We start from the raw sequence: 16,566 nt of genomic DNA, 5'->3' as shown, positions 1-16,566 counted from the left end.
TCCCCAAAGATCCCCCAGATTAATTGATGTACCATTCCCCAAAGATCCCCATCCAGAGCTCTACTCTTGTACTGTACCACCCCCCAAAGATCCCAGCTTAGCTAATGTACCACTCCTCCAAGATCTCTATCCCACAGCTCTACTCTTGTATCACCCCTTCAAAGATCCCCCAGCTTAACTTTTGTACCATTCACCAATGATCTCCATGCACAGCTCTACTTCAGTATCACCCCCAAGTTCCCCCAGCCTAACTGTTGTATCACTCCTTAAAGATCTCCTGTTCTACTCTTATATCACCCCCCCCAAATCCTTCAGCCACTCCCCAATGATCTCCATGTACAGTTCTACTCTTCAATCATTCTGCCAGGATCCCCTAGCTTAACTGTTGTACCACTCCCCAAAGATCCCCATGCTCAGCTCTACTCTTATATCATCCCCCAAGCTCCCCCAGCCTAACAACTGTATCACTCCCCAAAAGTCTCCATGCACAGTTCTACTCTTGTATTGCCCTCAGAGATCCCCTAACTGTTGTACCACTCCCCAAAGATCTCCATGCTCAGCTCTATTCTTGTATCATCCCCCAAGCGCCCCCAGCCTAACAACTGTATCACTCCCCAAAGGTCTCCATGCACAATTCTACTCTTGTATCACTCCCCCCACCAAGATCCCCCAGCTGTTGTACCACTACCCAAATATCCCCCAATCCCCTAACTTAACTGTTGTACCACCACTGCAAGACCTTCATCACAGCTGTACTGCTGAACCACTCTATGCAGTCCAAAATCTACACTCTGCGCCTAGTTATAGTGTTGAAGCTGAAGCTATGTGATTAGTGTTATCAGCGTTGGAACAATATTTACCAGAAGTGTGGGGCAAAGTACTGAGTTTCTGAGGCATAATGCAGCCTGTTATAAGCCAGGCCTAAGTGCTGTAAGTTTGGCAGAGGATTGGCACACAGCTCCTTCAGAGTGGTGATTTCATTCCCACACAGCTCCAGCACCTAGAATAAGAATAGAGTAATAACGGCAGACTGCACTGTCAGACTTTCTGCATGCTAACTCCATACTTAGGCTCTGTCTAAATATTATTATGCAGAAACTTGCCCATAAAAGACCTAATTTCATGTTGAATGCTCAGATTTATAGATTTATACTTACTAGATCAAATATATATGTGGCATGTTAGTGGCTTACAAGAAAGCACTTAGGTTTTTTTTCCTTAACATGCAGTTGTACATAGTACATTCTATGGATTTCAATATCATTTTTTTTTTTTAATTTTACTTTTATTTTTTTACCTTTTAAATGGGGTCATGAAACTTGTAGGAATGAGAACTCTGGCACATAAAAATCCTGTGGTAATCCAGAGGACACGCACAGCGCATTTCCCTCACACTGCCCTTGCTCTGGATAAGAGGATAAGCCACCCCTTGCCGCTCCCCCATGTATGTCTGGCACCGGCATTGAAGATCTGGGTACATCAGTCACCTAGAACCTAACTGTATACCGGCCAATATTCAGACGAGGGCGCAGTTACCTTGGTGGATAAAGTCAGGATAGTGAAAAGGCTGTCCTAACTTTATCTGCTCTCTTAACCAGTTAGCAGACTGAATATCGCTGCTAATGGGTTAATTACTGGTTCCGGCCAAGCTCCACCACTGCTATAATTGGACAATACCTGGGCGCTCCCACTTCCAACTAAATTAGGACCTGGAACCCCTTACCCTTGCTTTTGTGCTCTTATATCCAGATGATCAAAAGTAAACGCGGGCACTAGAGCTGGACTAGCGCACACATTTACAAAGCGTCCATGATGAAAAGGCGTACAGATCGAGAGCGCAGGAACACCACAGAGCTCATTTAAATTATATTTAAATGAGTTCTGCGGTATTCCGGCCCTATGATCAGAGCACAGCGTTAGGGCTAAGGCTGTGTTCCTGCCTCCACACCCCCTCCCATCAGCAGAGTTAGTCAGCCTGGGCTGTCACTGTGTCCTGGGGTCCATTGGACCCCCCAGACCCCCCCCAGACAATGACACAGGAGGCTAGAGGTTCAGCAGACCTCTGACCCCATGACACCCCACCCCGACACGAGGGCATGATGGGCTGGAGATCTGGTGAATCTCCAACCTCACCAACATCCAAAAAAGAAGCCCTGGTGACCCAAGTGGGCTGCTGCTCCAACCCCCATACTCCATTGTGGTCTAGCAGATCCCTCCCCCTCCCTCCCTTGCACCTCTTTGACAGAGGAGGGAGTGGCACACTCCCTTCTCATCCAGTGCTGCCTTCAAAATGGCAAAGCCTTACCCAGCGCATCTCAGGATGCACTGGGCAGAGCACCGCCATTCTGAAGGCGGAGCAGGACAAGGAGGGCATGTGCCACGCCCTCCTCCATCGACGAGTTATGAGGAGGAGGGCTCTGCTAGACCACCAGGGAGCATGGGGGTTGGAGCGGCAGCTCACTTGCGTCACCAGGGCTTCTTTTTGGAATAGCGCGGGGCTTCTGATTATCTGCCCATTAGAGAGCAATTCTACAAAGACGCACCTATATGTCAGTGCCTAGAAAGCATCCATTTAAAACATCCCTCAAAATTTACCTCATCTGTAAAGTCTTTGAAACTGAATGATATCTATTGTGCTGAGTGTGTCAGAGGCATAGCAGAATGCTTCACTATTTCTCTTATCCTTTTTTTTTCTTCTCTTCACTAAGGAATGTAACTTTTCCTTTTATATATCTACCTTATAACTTTATTATATTTTTATCAACGCAACCTGCTTTGATGACGCGTCCAGAAAGCAGTATATCAAATGAAATATAAACCTGAAACTTGAAACTCTTACTTGGAACCTCTTCTATACTATATTATACTAAACTATCTATGTCATGTACACCGCACAATTATCCACAAAGGTCTTCACGGCGGTTTACATTCAAGAAACATTCTTCATACAAAGATGAATTGATATAAATAGAGACCATACAGATAGTGTAACAAGTACAAATCTTACATCACTTAAAAATCATTAAATCCAGCATCCTAAAAATCTCTCAGTACTCATAAGTGTTTAAAAATTTCCAAAAATGAAAATATAAGAATTCTAATTTAATACCTAAAGGTAATGAATTCCAGAGAATTGCACCAAAAATAAACTTTCACGAATAGACTTGTAACGCACATTTCTAATTGAAGGAAAACCTAAACATAAAGTCCTAAAAAAACAAAGTTTACGGCCCTGAGATGATATCACCAGCAGATCTCCTATTCCCTCGGAATTTAATCCATTCATGGACTTATAAATCATACTAATAATTTGAAACTGAATTCGTTTCTGAATGGTCAACCAATTAAGATCTCTCAAAATAGGGGAAACACTCTCAAATTTATTCAGGCCAAAGATCAATCTTGCCGCTGTATTCTGCATTAACTGCAGGTGCCTTTGCATCCCTGCTGAAACATCTTCTAGAAAGGAACATAGGCACTACTTTCCTTTCTAGAATACTAATGTAACCAGGTATATATGTTTAGGCATTTTATTTATTTACAATATTTCTAGACCGCTCAATCCAGGTGGTTTGCAAAAAGATTCATAATAAAACATGATTAAAATAAACCAGACAAACCATATCAATACATTGAAGAAACATATGTCATAGTACAATCAAATCCAAATTCTGTCAAACCTTAGGAGAAAAAAGTCAAATTTTCTATTCACCAAATGCCAGCTATAGAACTGGTATAACTGCTCACGCCTAGATGGGGGACATGCAGAGCATGCACTATTGAAGACTGGCCTGCTGATTTGAGAGCTGAACCTTCCTTACCAAAATTTAAGGCAAAACTTAAGGCCTATTTCTTGTCAATAGCTTTCAGATTAGGTTTCAGCTAGATATAGAACTGCAAGTCTGAGACATGGCCTACTCTTCTGCTCCCTTCTAACCCCCTTTTTTTCCCATGTTGGCTTGTGTGTTATTGTAGATTGTATGTTTGTCTCTTTCCTATCTCAAATGGAGTTCTTTTCTATTTATTTTTATTGTAAACCACTTTGACCTTCTTTTAGCTAAGGTGGTATATTACGCATCTAAATAAACATATGTGCATAACCGGATTTATAGCCAAATGTGTGCACATGACTAGAAACTGATATTTGCATAGGTAATTGCTGCCTGAATCTATGTGGCTCCTTATGGAATTAGCCCATTAGTGCTCCTATGGAGGGGGTTCCTCTGTCTATTGCTGGTTGGATCGTTAACTGAGCTACAAGAAAGCTGGTTTAAATAACACTGACTGGTTTTGAAAATTTAAATTGCACATAAGTGAATTCACCTTTAGGGTCCGTGGAAGGTTGGCAGAATTGACGTTGCTGATTTTATTTGCACTTAATATGAGCTGTTCCAGGTTTTTAAACCGTAGTAAGTTATTGTCAACTTCATTCACCTGAAAAGAGAGATTGGAAATGAATCATCAGCCTTGCAAGTGTGCTTCTTCTTTCATTAGAAAGGGTAGAAAAAGACATATTGGCCCAGTGTTCAAAGGGATTTGTATGTTTAGAAGTCACTACTTAAGAGGGTCATTTTACAAAGTCATGCTTAGGTATCATTCATTTTTCCATATCTATTTTATACATGCCTTCTTGACTTTATAAAATGCATAGGTGCAGATTAGAGAGCTGCACAGGAACGGGGATTGTGGGAATTCCATGTAACCCGTGGGTTTTTCCACGGGTATGGAAGACGTTCCACGGGATTCCCACGGGGATGGAAGAAGTTGCCGTGGGATTCCTGTGGGAGTGTAGTCAAATTCTATGGTGACTCCAGAATGAGGCTTGGAATGCAGTGAAAGAGGCAATTGGAGCACCAGAATAAGACTTGGAACATATAGAAAGAAGCAGTTGGAGTGCCAGAATGAGGCTTGGAATGCCCAGAGAAACAGCCAGAACACCAGATTGAGGCTTGGAACACTCATTGGTTGAACAGTGAATACCATCCAAAAAAACACAGGAAACTGTTGGGGTTGTGAGGGAACAGACGGCTGTGAGCAAATAAACAATAGCATTGACTCCTGCGGGTAAGGGTGGGGATGGAGGAGATTCATTGTGGGGATGGAATGGAATGGATCTTAGCGAGTACGGGTGTTTCCCTACTCCTCCCCCTGCCTAGGAATCAGCTGTGAGTGACGTCAGCCTAGCTCAGGAGCCACGGACATAGGCAGCTACTTTAGAACGTTGATGGTGAGAATTATTATATAGGATGTGACCATCTCTGGGAAAAGGTGACTAAAGTCACCAGAAAAAAAAAGTGAGCTGTGGAGCTTGGGCGGGACATGGGTGGGGCTCCCAAGTACATGCATGATTTACAGAATCCTGTAATTACGTGTCACTGCTGCATTTAGATGCTTACACCAGCTCTATGGGTGGCAAGTGTAGGTGCCTAGATGGAAGGCACATCAAAACTGGGTTACTCTAGTGTTCTATAACGGAACCCAGGCCCTTTCACATGCCCTCAGGCTGCCTAAATGGAGGTACCTGCTTACAGAATTGCTCTCTATCTAGTCAATATTCAAAATGATTTACTGACCAGTTAAATCGCTTCTTCAGGACTATTCACTAATTTTTAGCGGCACTTTTTTTTTTAAGCAACACCTCACCGGTTTTCTCCGCTGAAGATTAGTGGTTAGCACCTAAGTGAAAACCGGCTATTTGGGGGGGGGGGGGGTTCCAGGGAGCAAAGTCAGCACTTTGCTGGTAGAGTGCCAATATTCAGCACTTAAACGGCCAGAGTAACCGCATAAATGGAACCACATAAAACACAGTTCTATCTTTATGCAGCAACCCATGGCTGGTCAAGTTCTAAATATCAACTTAACTGGTTGATTGTTAGCCTGCATTGCAAAAACCGGATATTCAATGTTGAAGCCCAGACATGGCCTGGCATTGAATATCTAGGATTAATGCCATCAGAGGTCAGCAAAACGCTCACCGCCGCTGGCTGAATATTGATCCCTATATGTATAGCTGCTGCCTGAAACAGTTCACATGTATATAAACCACTGATTACCTGGATAGCGGTATTCAATATATGTGTGTGTGTGTGTTGTGGGGGGGGGGGGGGGGGGTTAACTCTGTCTGGCTTAAAAAAAAAAACTGATTCCACAGTAGCTGAATATTGACCTCAGATGAGTCTTCCAAGTGCCAACAATTTGTGTAAAAACAAATAGTATAGCGCTCAGCAGCAGTGAAGTCCTTACACTTCACTCATGCAATCACTCGTGTGGTGTCACAGAAGTGAAGCACTGTAAAAAGTAGCACCCAGACCCATGCAAAGCTGTGAGAATACCTGGATCCAAAGGTTAGGCAAACAGAACAAGCCCTCTGAGTGCCAAACCATGAGGGTGGTGTGGGGAAATGTCCTGTGTGAGCACACAGGCCCAAAGGGAATGGGGTGCAAAAACAGCACTTGTTCTGGGTGCCCTTTTGTCCAGTCGCCATGTTGCTGGGATCCACCAAATGTGGGCATCGCCCCCTTCATTTAACCATGTCAACAAACTGTAAAGGTAGACTGGGCTTCCTGTAATCTTGAAACAGGAAGACTGGAAATGGAAACCACTTTGTGGAGGGTGTGAAACAAAGCTGTGCCTTCTTTCCCTTCCACTATTCTCAGGATGAAGTCACACGCACCCTCCACCAACTGAAAAACCCAGGACTTATTTTCAATTTAGTGTAATAACTAAGTGCCCACTCACCCCTTTATCCACCAACCGCAGGGATCTGAAGTATAGAAAGATGAAACTTCTCCGGGTGAGCTGGGGGGATGTCACGGCCAGTTCCCTCAGCTGCTGGGCCTCAGCACTCCAGTTGTCCTCTAGAACCCAGGGGGAGAAGCTGCTCCTTAGAAGTTCTCTTAAAGATACTGAGCTTTCCTCTCCTGCATCCTTGTCCTTTTCCTCTGAGCCTTTGATGCTGAGAAGGTGACCCTTTCGCCATTCAAAACGTGATTTGTTCTGTGGACAAGTCAATTGCAGCACGCTCACGATATGAAATAACAAGAGACTTGCTCCAAGGTGATTGCTTAGAGTAACTTATTTTGAAGAGTTCTTTTGAATTCAACATAAAAGTCAAGTTGCAGGTGATACCTTTTTATTGACTAATTTAATACATTTGTGAGCAACTATTCAAAATTATGCTCCTCTCAACAGATCAATGCAAAACCAAGTGGACTAACAGCGACTATGCTATTGGGTTCAGTATAGAAATGTATTAACTTGTTTTTTCTAAAATTAGGTGAGTTCATGAGTGTCTCATCTCATCATTAATTATGCTTATTATAGGTTCCTCTCCTTCCTTCAACTTCATGTCCTGTTTTTTTTTTCCAGTGGACTTCTGATGAGGATCAGCCCCAACAGGTCATGTTGTACTCAAGTTGGACATGTCCTTTGTTTTTTAAGAAGCCCAAAAAAGAATAAGGTCCCAAGTATTCTCATATTTTCATTTTTTGGACAACAAATATCTTTTCATATGAAGGTTGACTGGTGCCTTTATCAGAACTGATGTACATTACTGGCTGAGAGGCAGGAGCTGAGAATGACAGCAGCATGGTTAAAAGGTGAAGTAAAAAAGAGGCTATTACAGCCAAAAGATTGTCTTTCAAAGAATGGAAAAAGGACACAAATCAAGAAAATAAGAAGCAACATAAGCACTGGCAAGTCAGATGCAAAGCATTAATAAAGAAAGCTAAAAAAAAATATGAAGAGAAACTTGCCGCAGAGGCTAAAACACAGTAACAACTTTTTCAGGTACATCAGAAGCAGAAAGCCTGCGAGAAAATCTGTGGGACCTTTAGATCACAAAGGAGCAAAATGGGCACCCATAGCGGAGAAACTGAATGAATTCTTTGCTTCAGTCTTTACGAAAGAAGATGTAAAAGATCTGCCTATACCGGAAGTGTTTTTCAAGGGTGATGATGCGGAGAAAGAAATCTCGGTGAACCTGGAAGAAGTACTGAGCTAAATTGACAAAGAGTAGTAAATCACCTGAACCGGATGGCATACATCCAAGGGTACTCAAAGAACTCAAGCATGAAATTGCTGATATGCTGTTAGTAATATGTAACCTGTTGTTAAAATTGTCCATAGTACCTGCATATTGGAGGGTGGCCAATGTGATGCCAGTTTTTAAAAAGGGTTCTAGGGGTGATCCAGGAAATTATAGCCCGGTAAGCCTGATGTCGGTGCTGGGCAAAATAGTGGAAACTATTATAAAGAATACAATTATAGAACACGTGGAGGGGCATTTTCGAATGGGGACGCCCATCTGTAAGGGTGCCCATATCTGAGGACGTCCCCGCGAAGGGGTGGGGCATCCCGTATTATCGAAAAAAGATGGGCGTCCATCTTTCGTTTTGATAATACGGTCAGGTATGCCCAAATCTCAACATTTAGGTTGACCTAAGAGATGGTCGACCTAAATGTTGAGATGGTTGACCTTAGAGATGGGCGGCCTCTGTTTTCGCCGATAATGAAAACCGAGGACGCCCATCTCAAAAATGACCAAATCCAAGCTCTTTGGTCGTGGGAGGAGCCAGCATTCATAGTGCACTGGTCGCCCTCACATGCCAGGACACCAACCGGGCACCCTAGGGGGCACTGCAGTAGACTTCACAAATTGCTCCTAGGTGCAAACCCCACTCCCCACACCTGTACAACACTACCATAGCCCTAAGGGGTGAAGGGGGGCACCTACATGTGGGTATAGTGGGTTTCGGGTGGGTTTTGAAGGGCTCACATTTACCACCACAAGTGTAACAGGTGGGGGGGGGGGGGATGGGTCTGGGTCTGCCTGCCTGAAGTGCACTGCACCCACTAAAAACTGCTCCAGAGACCTGCATACTGCTGTGATGGAGCTGGGTATGACATTTGAGGCTGGCATAGAGGCTGGAAAGAAATATTTTTACATTTTTTGTGGGTGGGAGGGGGTTGGTGACCACTGGGGGAGTAAGGGGAGGTCATCCCCGATTCCCTCAAGTGGTCATCTGGTCAGTTCGGGCACCTTTTTGAGGCTTGGTCGTGAAAAAAACTGGACCAAGTAAAGTCGGCCAAATGCTTGTCAGAGACACTCTTCTTTTTTCCATTATCGGCTGAGGACGCCATCTCTTAAGCATGCCCCGGTCCCGCCTTCGGTACAGTGCCGAGACGCTCCCGTGAACTTTGGTCGTCCCCGCGACGGAAAGCAGTTGAGGACGCCCAAAATCGGCTTTCGATTATGCCGATTTGGGCAACCCTGAGAGAAGGATGCCCATCTCCCGATTTGTGTCGGAAGATGGGCATCCTTTTCTTTCGATTATGCCCCTGATAGACAAACATAGTTTAATGGGACAGAGTCAGCATGAGTTCAGCCGAGGGAAGTCTTGCCTCACCAATTTGCTTCATTTCTTTGAAGGTGTGAATAAACATGTGGATAAAGGTGAGCTGGTTGGTGTTGTGTGTTGGTGATTTTCAGAAAGCTTTTAATAAAGTTCCTCATGAGAGACTCCTGAGAAAATGAAAGAGTCATAGGATAGGAGGCAAGGTTCTGGTGTGGATTAGGAATTGGTTATTGGACAGAAACAGAGGGCAGGGTTAAATGATCATTTCTCTCAATGGAGGAGGGTGAACAGTGGATTGCTGCAGGGATCTGTACTGGGACCGGTACTATTTAACATATTTATAAATGATATGGAAATCGGAACAACGAATGAGGTGATCAGATTTGCAGATGACACAAAAATGTTCAAGGTTATTAAAACACATGCGGACTGTGAAATATTGCAGGAAGACCTTAGGAAATTGGAAGACTGGATATCCAAATGCACATTGGAAAGAATAATCCAAATCATAGTTACCTGATGCTAGGGTCCACCTTGGGGGTCAGCACTCAAGAAAAAGATCTGGGTGGTGGTGTAGATAATACGTTGAAATCTTCTGCTCAGTGTGCGGCAGCGGCCAAAAAAGCAAACAGGATGCTAGGAATTATTAGGAAAGGGATAGTAAAAAAAGACCGAAAATACTATAATGCCTCTGTATCACACCATGGTGCGACCACATCTTGAGTATTGCGTTCAGTTCTGGTTGCCGTATCTCCAATAAGATATGGCAGAATTAGAAAAGATTCAAAGAAGAGTGACCAAAATGATAAAGGGGATGGAACTCCTCTCATATGAGGAAAGGCTAAAGAGGTTAGGGCTCTTCAGCTTGGAAAAGAGATGGATGAGGGGAGATATGATTGAGGTCTACAAAATCCTGAGTGGTGTAGAATGAGTAGATTTTTTTTTTACTCATTCCAAAAGTACAAAGCCTAGGGGACATTCAAGGAAGTTACATGGAAATACTTTTAAAACAGGAGGAAATATTTTTTACTCAACGAATAATTAAGCCCTAGAACTCTTTGCCGGAGGATGTGGTAACAGTGGTTAGCATATCTGGGTTTTAAAAAGGTTTGGACAAGTTACTGGAGGAAAAGTCTATAGTCTGCTAATGAGACAGACCTGGGGATGCAGCTGCTTGCCCTGGGATTTGTAGCATGGAATGTTGCCACGATTTGGGTTTATGCCAGGTACTTGTGGCCTGGATTGATCACTATTGGAAGCAGAACACTGGGCTAGATGGACCATTGACCCAGTATGGCTACGCTTATATTCTTATACAGTGAAAATTAATGAGGACCCATAATGTGCAGTATGTTGACCTGTACTGCAGTTTTAAGGCACATTTTTTCTCCTCTATGACATTATTGAAAAGTTGGCTCCCATGTTAATGAGTTATGCTCTTAATTAAAAATTGGCCTCTTTGAAATTTACTAGGCCTGAGTGCCTACATTTATAGTCAAAATTTCACTAAACTCTTAAATTTAGGAGCATAAAGTGAGTGGCAACAGGGGTGGAGTTAGAGGAGGGAAAAACACTTAAGAGATTAGCACTGATCTTCTGCTCTAGGCTCATATATCTAGGTAAATGAATGGCAGTCCTAAATTAATAAGTATCACTTTTAAACTCCTAAATTAAGATCAATTTTCATCTAAAAAGCTCTTAAGTTTGTCTGAAAAGTGTCACCAAACTGGTTCTGGTTGTGGCCCTGCAGGAGCACATTTTGACATGGGACTTACCTGTGTGCTAAGGACAGATTAAGTGTGGCATAATTGCCAGCTTTTTGAATATATATTTTTTTCCAGTCATGCGCTAATGTTCTCATTAGTGCCTAGTATTGGTAAAAAGATAATGCGGGCACTCTTACTGCCTCCTATTTAGGTAATGATAAGTGCACCTTATTAACTCTGTGTTAACCAGTTAGCATGCGCTAATGTACAAATGTAATGATATGAGTTTAACACTAGCTGGATAAATGCCCATGACACGTCCCCTCCTGAAAATTAAAAATAACAAACTAATGTGCAATTAGTGCACACTGATAGGCAATTTACTGCAAAGTAAGTCTTCTCCCCCCCCCCCCTCCCCGTGTTATACAGTTTAGTAAAAGGGCTTTTTCACAGAAGTCAGCTGCTACCTCCTCAAGAGCAGTGGCGTAGCTACAGGTAGGCACAGGCCCACCCATTCTTGGCTCAGGCCCACCCAGCGGTGGCAACCCACATCAACATCTCTCATCCTCCGCAGCGTCCCGGCATCTGCCCGCCCGTCGCTCAACCCCGTCCCTCCCTGGTGTACCTTACAGGCATCCCTGGCACTTGCACTGATTTAATTATTGCTGCCTGTGCCGGCTCCATAGGCTTCCATCAGCTGGGTCCCGCCCTCGCTTTCATCAAGAACGTAAGACCTTTGAAGTCAGAATGATTGAATATTTTAACACCCAACAGAAAGGACTTAACAAGGATCTGGGGTTCCTAGCCCATTATAAACCATAAAGCTGTATGTCTCTGTTGATCACCCTCCCCTCACCTATCCACACCCACCCTGTTAGAATATCAATGATATGCTTTGATGTCCCCATGCATACCTCCGACCCACCCCCATCCTCCCACCCTGTCAGACTGTCATAGTAATGCTTGAATGTTTTCACTTATATACACTGTCAGCTAGCACATTTGCTTATTTCCGATCTGACGAAGAAGGGCAACCTTCGAAAGCTAATCAAGAAATGTATTAAGTTATGTCCAATAAAAAAGGTATCATCTAATTTTCTTTTCCATGTTTTATTTTGTTTGATTTCTATTGATAACCTTAAGAGTGGACTAACACGGCTACCACACTCCTCTACTTATCATGTCCACTGTAAGGCGCACCAGGGAGGGACGGGGATCAGTGATGTGTGGGCAGATGCCGGGACGCCGTGGAGGAGGAGAGATGTTGATGTAGGTGAAAAAAATCTATAATTAAAAAAAATATCATTTGGGGGGCGGGGGGCTGTGGAGTGCCGTGTCATGTGTTCCATGGAAGGGCCCATCTAAGTTAGCTCTGGGCCCATCCAAAATACTAGGTCTGGCTATCAGTGGTGTAGCTAAGGGTGGGCCTGGATGGGCCCAGGTCCACCCATTTTGGGCACCCCACCCAGTAGCAGCACACCTATGATGTGGCTGGCAGGGATCCCCAAGCCCCACCAGCTGAAAACTCCCACAACTGTCCCTCCTGCATAACAGCCTTCCTTCTGATGTATTCCCGCCTACGTGGAAACAAGAAGTTGCATCAGAGGGAAGACTGTGGGGCCAACATGAGCAGTGTGTATTAGTTGCTGCTTGCTGCTGGTGAAAATCTGCTATTTAAAAGGTATGCAGGGTAGGGGGGATGTTTGAGAGACTATATATGGCATGCAGGCAAAGAGAGTGAGAGACCAAATCACTTGTGGGACAGGGCGGAGTTCTGCCCACACATCTTGGGCCCAGGCCCACCCAAATGTGGGTGTCTGGCTACGCCCCTGTGGCTATGCCACTGATCTAAAGTGTTATTGGTAGTAACCCTTTCTAACTATGAAACAAGAAAACTTACCAAATATACTATCCACCTTTATTATGCTAGTGGGCTGGGTGGCTGGGGATTAAGGGTTGGAGGCGTAGTATATAAGCTTTGGAAAGCAGCTAAAAATTTGGCTTTTTCAAGAACATTTTAAATACGGGATGAGGGGTTGTGTGTGGATTGTTAATGGGGGTAGGATGACTTGGGGTGAATGTAATATGATGTGTGTGTTACCTGTTCAGTGCAGTTATCTAAAATTGAAGGAAGCAAAGTATAAGTTTGTATATTAAATTACATGGTCAAAGCACAATACAGGTAAGCAGGGGGTCAATGCTTGATTCCATTCCTTTCAATTAACTCCCTCAGTGGATGACAGCCACTTTCCTAATCACACAATGCACACCTCAAAGAATCTGGTGGTTTCAATGTCTTCATGGACTTCAGTGTCATCTGCTTCCCATCCCCCCTCCCATCATGGACTTGTATAGACTTCAATGATATCAGCAGTCCCAATCATTCACACTCACTGATTCCCATGGCACCACACTTTCTCATATTGTCAGTTGAGTTACAAGGAATATTAACAATCCAATTACCCAGCTTCCAACGCCGCAAGGGAATTCTTTCAAACACAAGGCTTTCAGTTGGTCTGTGAAGGCTGCAAATGCTGTGACTTCTATCATGCTGGCCCGTCGCCCCTAATACAGGGAGAAGTAATGTGGTGCCCTCTTCTCATGCAATGGCTGTATAAGGCCTTTAGAGGTGTGAGGGCATTGATTTTCTGCAACCACAGCAGAGTGCCTGAGTGTATTTCTCATTGGCAAAAGGTTGTATTGTGTCAATGTGTGTTGCTAGGAAACAGATTCTAGTTTCTAGTTCATAATAGCATGAAGGATAAAGCTTTTTTTTTTTTTTTTACACAGCTTTATTGTTAAAATACAACTGTCATGTAAACATTGAAAGGCTCACAGCAGAAACTTACTGGAGTTATGTGTTTTATTTAACACAAGTACATTCACAGAGAAGAGAAGTTGTGAGGATCAATAACATCTTTCTTTCAAATTAATTTTAAAAAATCCAGTGCTCAATAATTTCTTCTAAATTCTTCATGTCCTATCCCTGTTGGATGCCCAGAGAAGTGAAGAAACAGTTCCTGACCAGGCAATTCTTCTGTGACTTTCTTCCTCAGAGGCTCTATGTCAGCTGAGCCAGTTCTGGTTTTGCCCCATTTCAGTCTCTGAAGCTGCAGTCCAGTTTGTCTTTCAGTAATGGGAACAAGTCCATTCATGCAATGGGTCAAAGCAGGACTGATGTCTTGACCTACCCTGAGAAGCAGTGATAATTTTATAAATTAAGGCCCTGTTTACAAAGGCACGCTAGCGTTTTTACTGCGCGCTAAAACTTAGCATGTGCTAACTGTGTAGAAGCATCTACATGGTTAGAGCACACTATATTATCCCGCATCACTTTTTTGTACTGTTACAATAAGCTGTTAGCCACATTGAACCTGAACCTGGGATAATGTGGGATATAAATTAAATAAATAAAGATGGAAAATGTTCTGGGTGGCACAATTCTTTAATGGTTCTCTTCATATTTGGCTAACCAATATTTTAGTATTCATACTTCCTCTCAAATTTCGCACCCCAAACTTTTAGTTTGTGGAGTCCCCCAAGGTTCTATCCTTTCCTCACTACCATTTAACATTTCTCTCAGCCCCTTGGCAACATTGGTTCAGGATTTTAACATCAAGGCATTTTATTATGTTGACTAATTTTTTCCCCCACTTCACTCAATTGTCCTGATTTAAAGCCATTGTAAGCCTGTTTGTCAGCTGCCTCTGGTTGGCTGAGTTCTCATAAACTTGTTCGAATCCCAAGAAAAGCATAACTTGTTGGATGTCTGGCTGCCATCCTAAAACTAATTTGGTTTCAACATTATTTGATATCTTAATCCCACACCCAAATTCTTCCTGCTACCTGAGATTAATTAGAGACTCTGATCTCACCTTTTGGGACCAAATTTCTCATCTATTACAACTTGGCTTTCTCACTTTACGCAAAATACGATTGAGTCACAATTTTCTTTCCAAACCATCTCTTCATACTCTTGCTCATGCTCTTCTTATATGGTCTATGCCAGTCTCACTCAATTACGTCGTCTCTAAATGCTTCAGAATACTGCCGCTTATAATCTTAGCCACGCTCAAAAATTTGATCATGTTACTCCGCTTCTACGTACCTGACATTGGTTACCTGTCCATTATCATATTGAATTTAAGATTTTGTACCTTGTCTTTAAGACTTATCATTTGAACACCCCCAATACCTTTCAACCATGATCATTCCAAACACTCTTGCATCCATCGACTCTATCAGCACCTAGAAAATCAATTTATGAATCCACGTGAAACTACGTTTTTCTTTTTTGGCTCCAAAATTACAGAATGCTCTCCCACCCTATATTCGTTCAGAACCATCAGTTTTGAAATTTAAGTCCCATCTTAAAACCTATTACTATGAGGTTACTGATTACTGAATGGTGTCTAGGTGGCTTGTAAATTAAGCATTTGCTCTTCTTTCTTTTCTCTTCCCATGAGTTTTAATTACATTCTTTCACCACTTTTGGAATTTTAGTTATGTAAACCACATTGACCTGGTTGCAGAAATTGTGGTATAACAAGCATTTATTATTTTTTTTAACAATATTGTTGTAAGTTAGGGCTCTTGAGCTGGTGGTGTGACAGTCTCTCCTGGGCTGGTGCTGAGGAGATGGATTTTGGCCCATGTTGTAGGATCTGTTAGCCCCTCTTTGATCATATCCTTCAGGCTTTTTCCAATTGGACATCTACTTCCTATGCTGACAGAACTCAAAGAGAAAAACCTGTCACCCTTTCACTGGTTAATCTTCTTCAATCTGGAAAAAGTGCTGCTCAGTCAGGATACTCAATAGGAAACCAAGCAACTTTCTCATTCAAATAAATTTCATGTCTGTTCCTGTTGATAATATCTTACTGCAGTAAGAGGCCTTTTTACTAATGGGCATTAAGCACTTAATGTGCAGAAACAGGGGTTTTATGGTAGTGTTCCAGTTTTCATGTGCTAAACTGTGCATTACTGCATTTCTCAGATGTTTTGTCCCCCTCAGGAGGGTGTAGAATGAGCAAAGAATGGGCATAGAAGTGTTACCGGAAATAATTTAAATGTTCTTAATATCCATTAAAAATGTTACAAAATTGTCACAGTCTTAATATGATATTTAAGAACAAAGAGCAGGGGAATATTTTAAGAGCACTCGCTAAAATTTCTCCACCACTTACCTACAAGTTAAGAATGATTTACAATTGCAAGAATACAAGGAATTAAATGCTATATGCTTGTAATTTCACTAGCAGATACTGCAAGATTTAAAAGTATGTACTCAGAGTATGGCACTAAATTTTAAAAGTGACCATGCGCTATCAGTATAACTTTAAAAGGTATCATATACTCAGAAAACAAAGAGACTATATTTTTAGCTTCAAAAGGGTTTATTAGTGAGGTGTCATATGTGTGTGCCCGATGCAAAGAGCTCCTAGCTCTCAGAGAACGTGTCCGTTCTCTTGAGGCTAGAGTAGCAGACTTGATGGAGCTGAGGG

General features: G+C 42.8%; 1 protein-coding gene across 1 annotated transcript in view; it reads right to left on the bottom strand.

Moving 5' to 3' along the window:
* Positions 1-13,612, bottom strand: part of LRRC43 (leucine rich repeat containing 43) — a 95,543-nt gene extending 81,931 nt beyond the window's left edge. The window contains 4 exon segments of the mRNA XM_030218335.1: positions 861-1,000; positions 4,324-4,434; positions 6,739-6,996; positions 13,526-13,612. Coding sequence (XP_030074195.1) covers positions 861-1,000; positions 4,324-4,434; positions 6,739-6,996; positions 13,526-13,612 — 596 coding nt within the window.
* Between the last annotated feature and the right edge of the window lie 2,954 nt (positions 13,613-16,566).

Source organism: Microcaecilia unicolor, chromosome 11 (assembly GCF_901765095.1).
Source record: "Microcaecilia unicolor chromosome 11, aMicUni1.1, whole genome shotgun sequence".
Classification (NCBI taxonomy): Eukaryota; Metazoa; Chordata; class Amphibia; order Gymnophiona; family Siphonopidae; genus Microcaecilia; species Microcaecilia unicolor.
The sequence above is the reverse complement of the archived record's forward strand: the minus strand, read 5'-3'. Positions and strand labels throughout refer to the sequence as shown.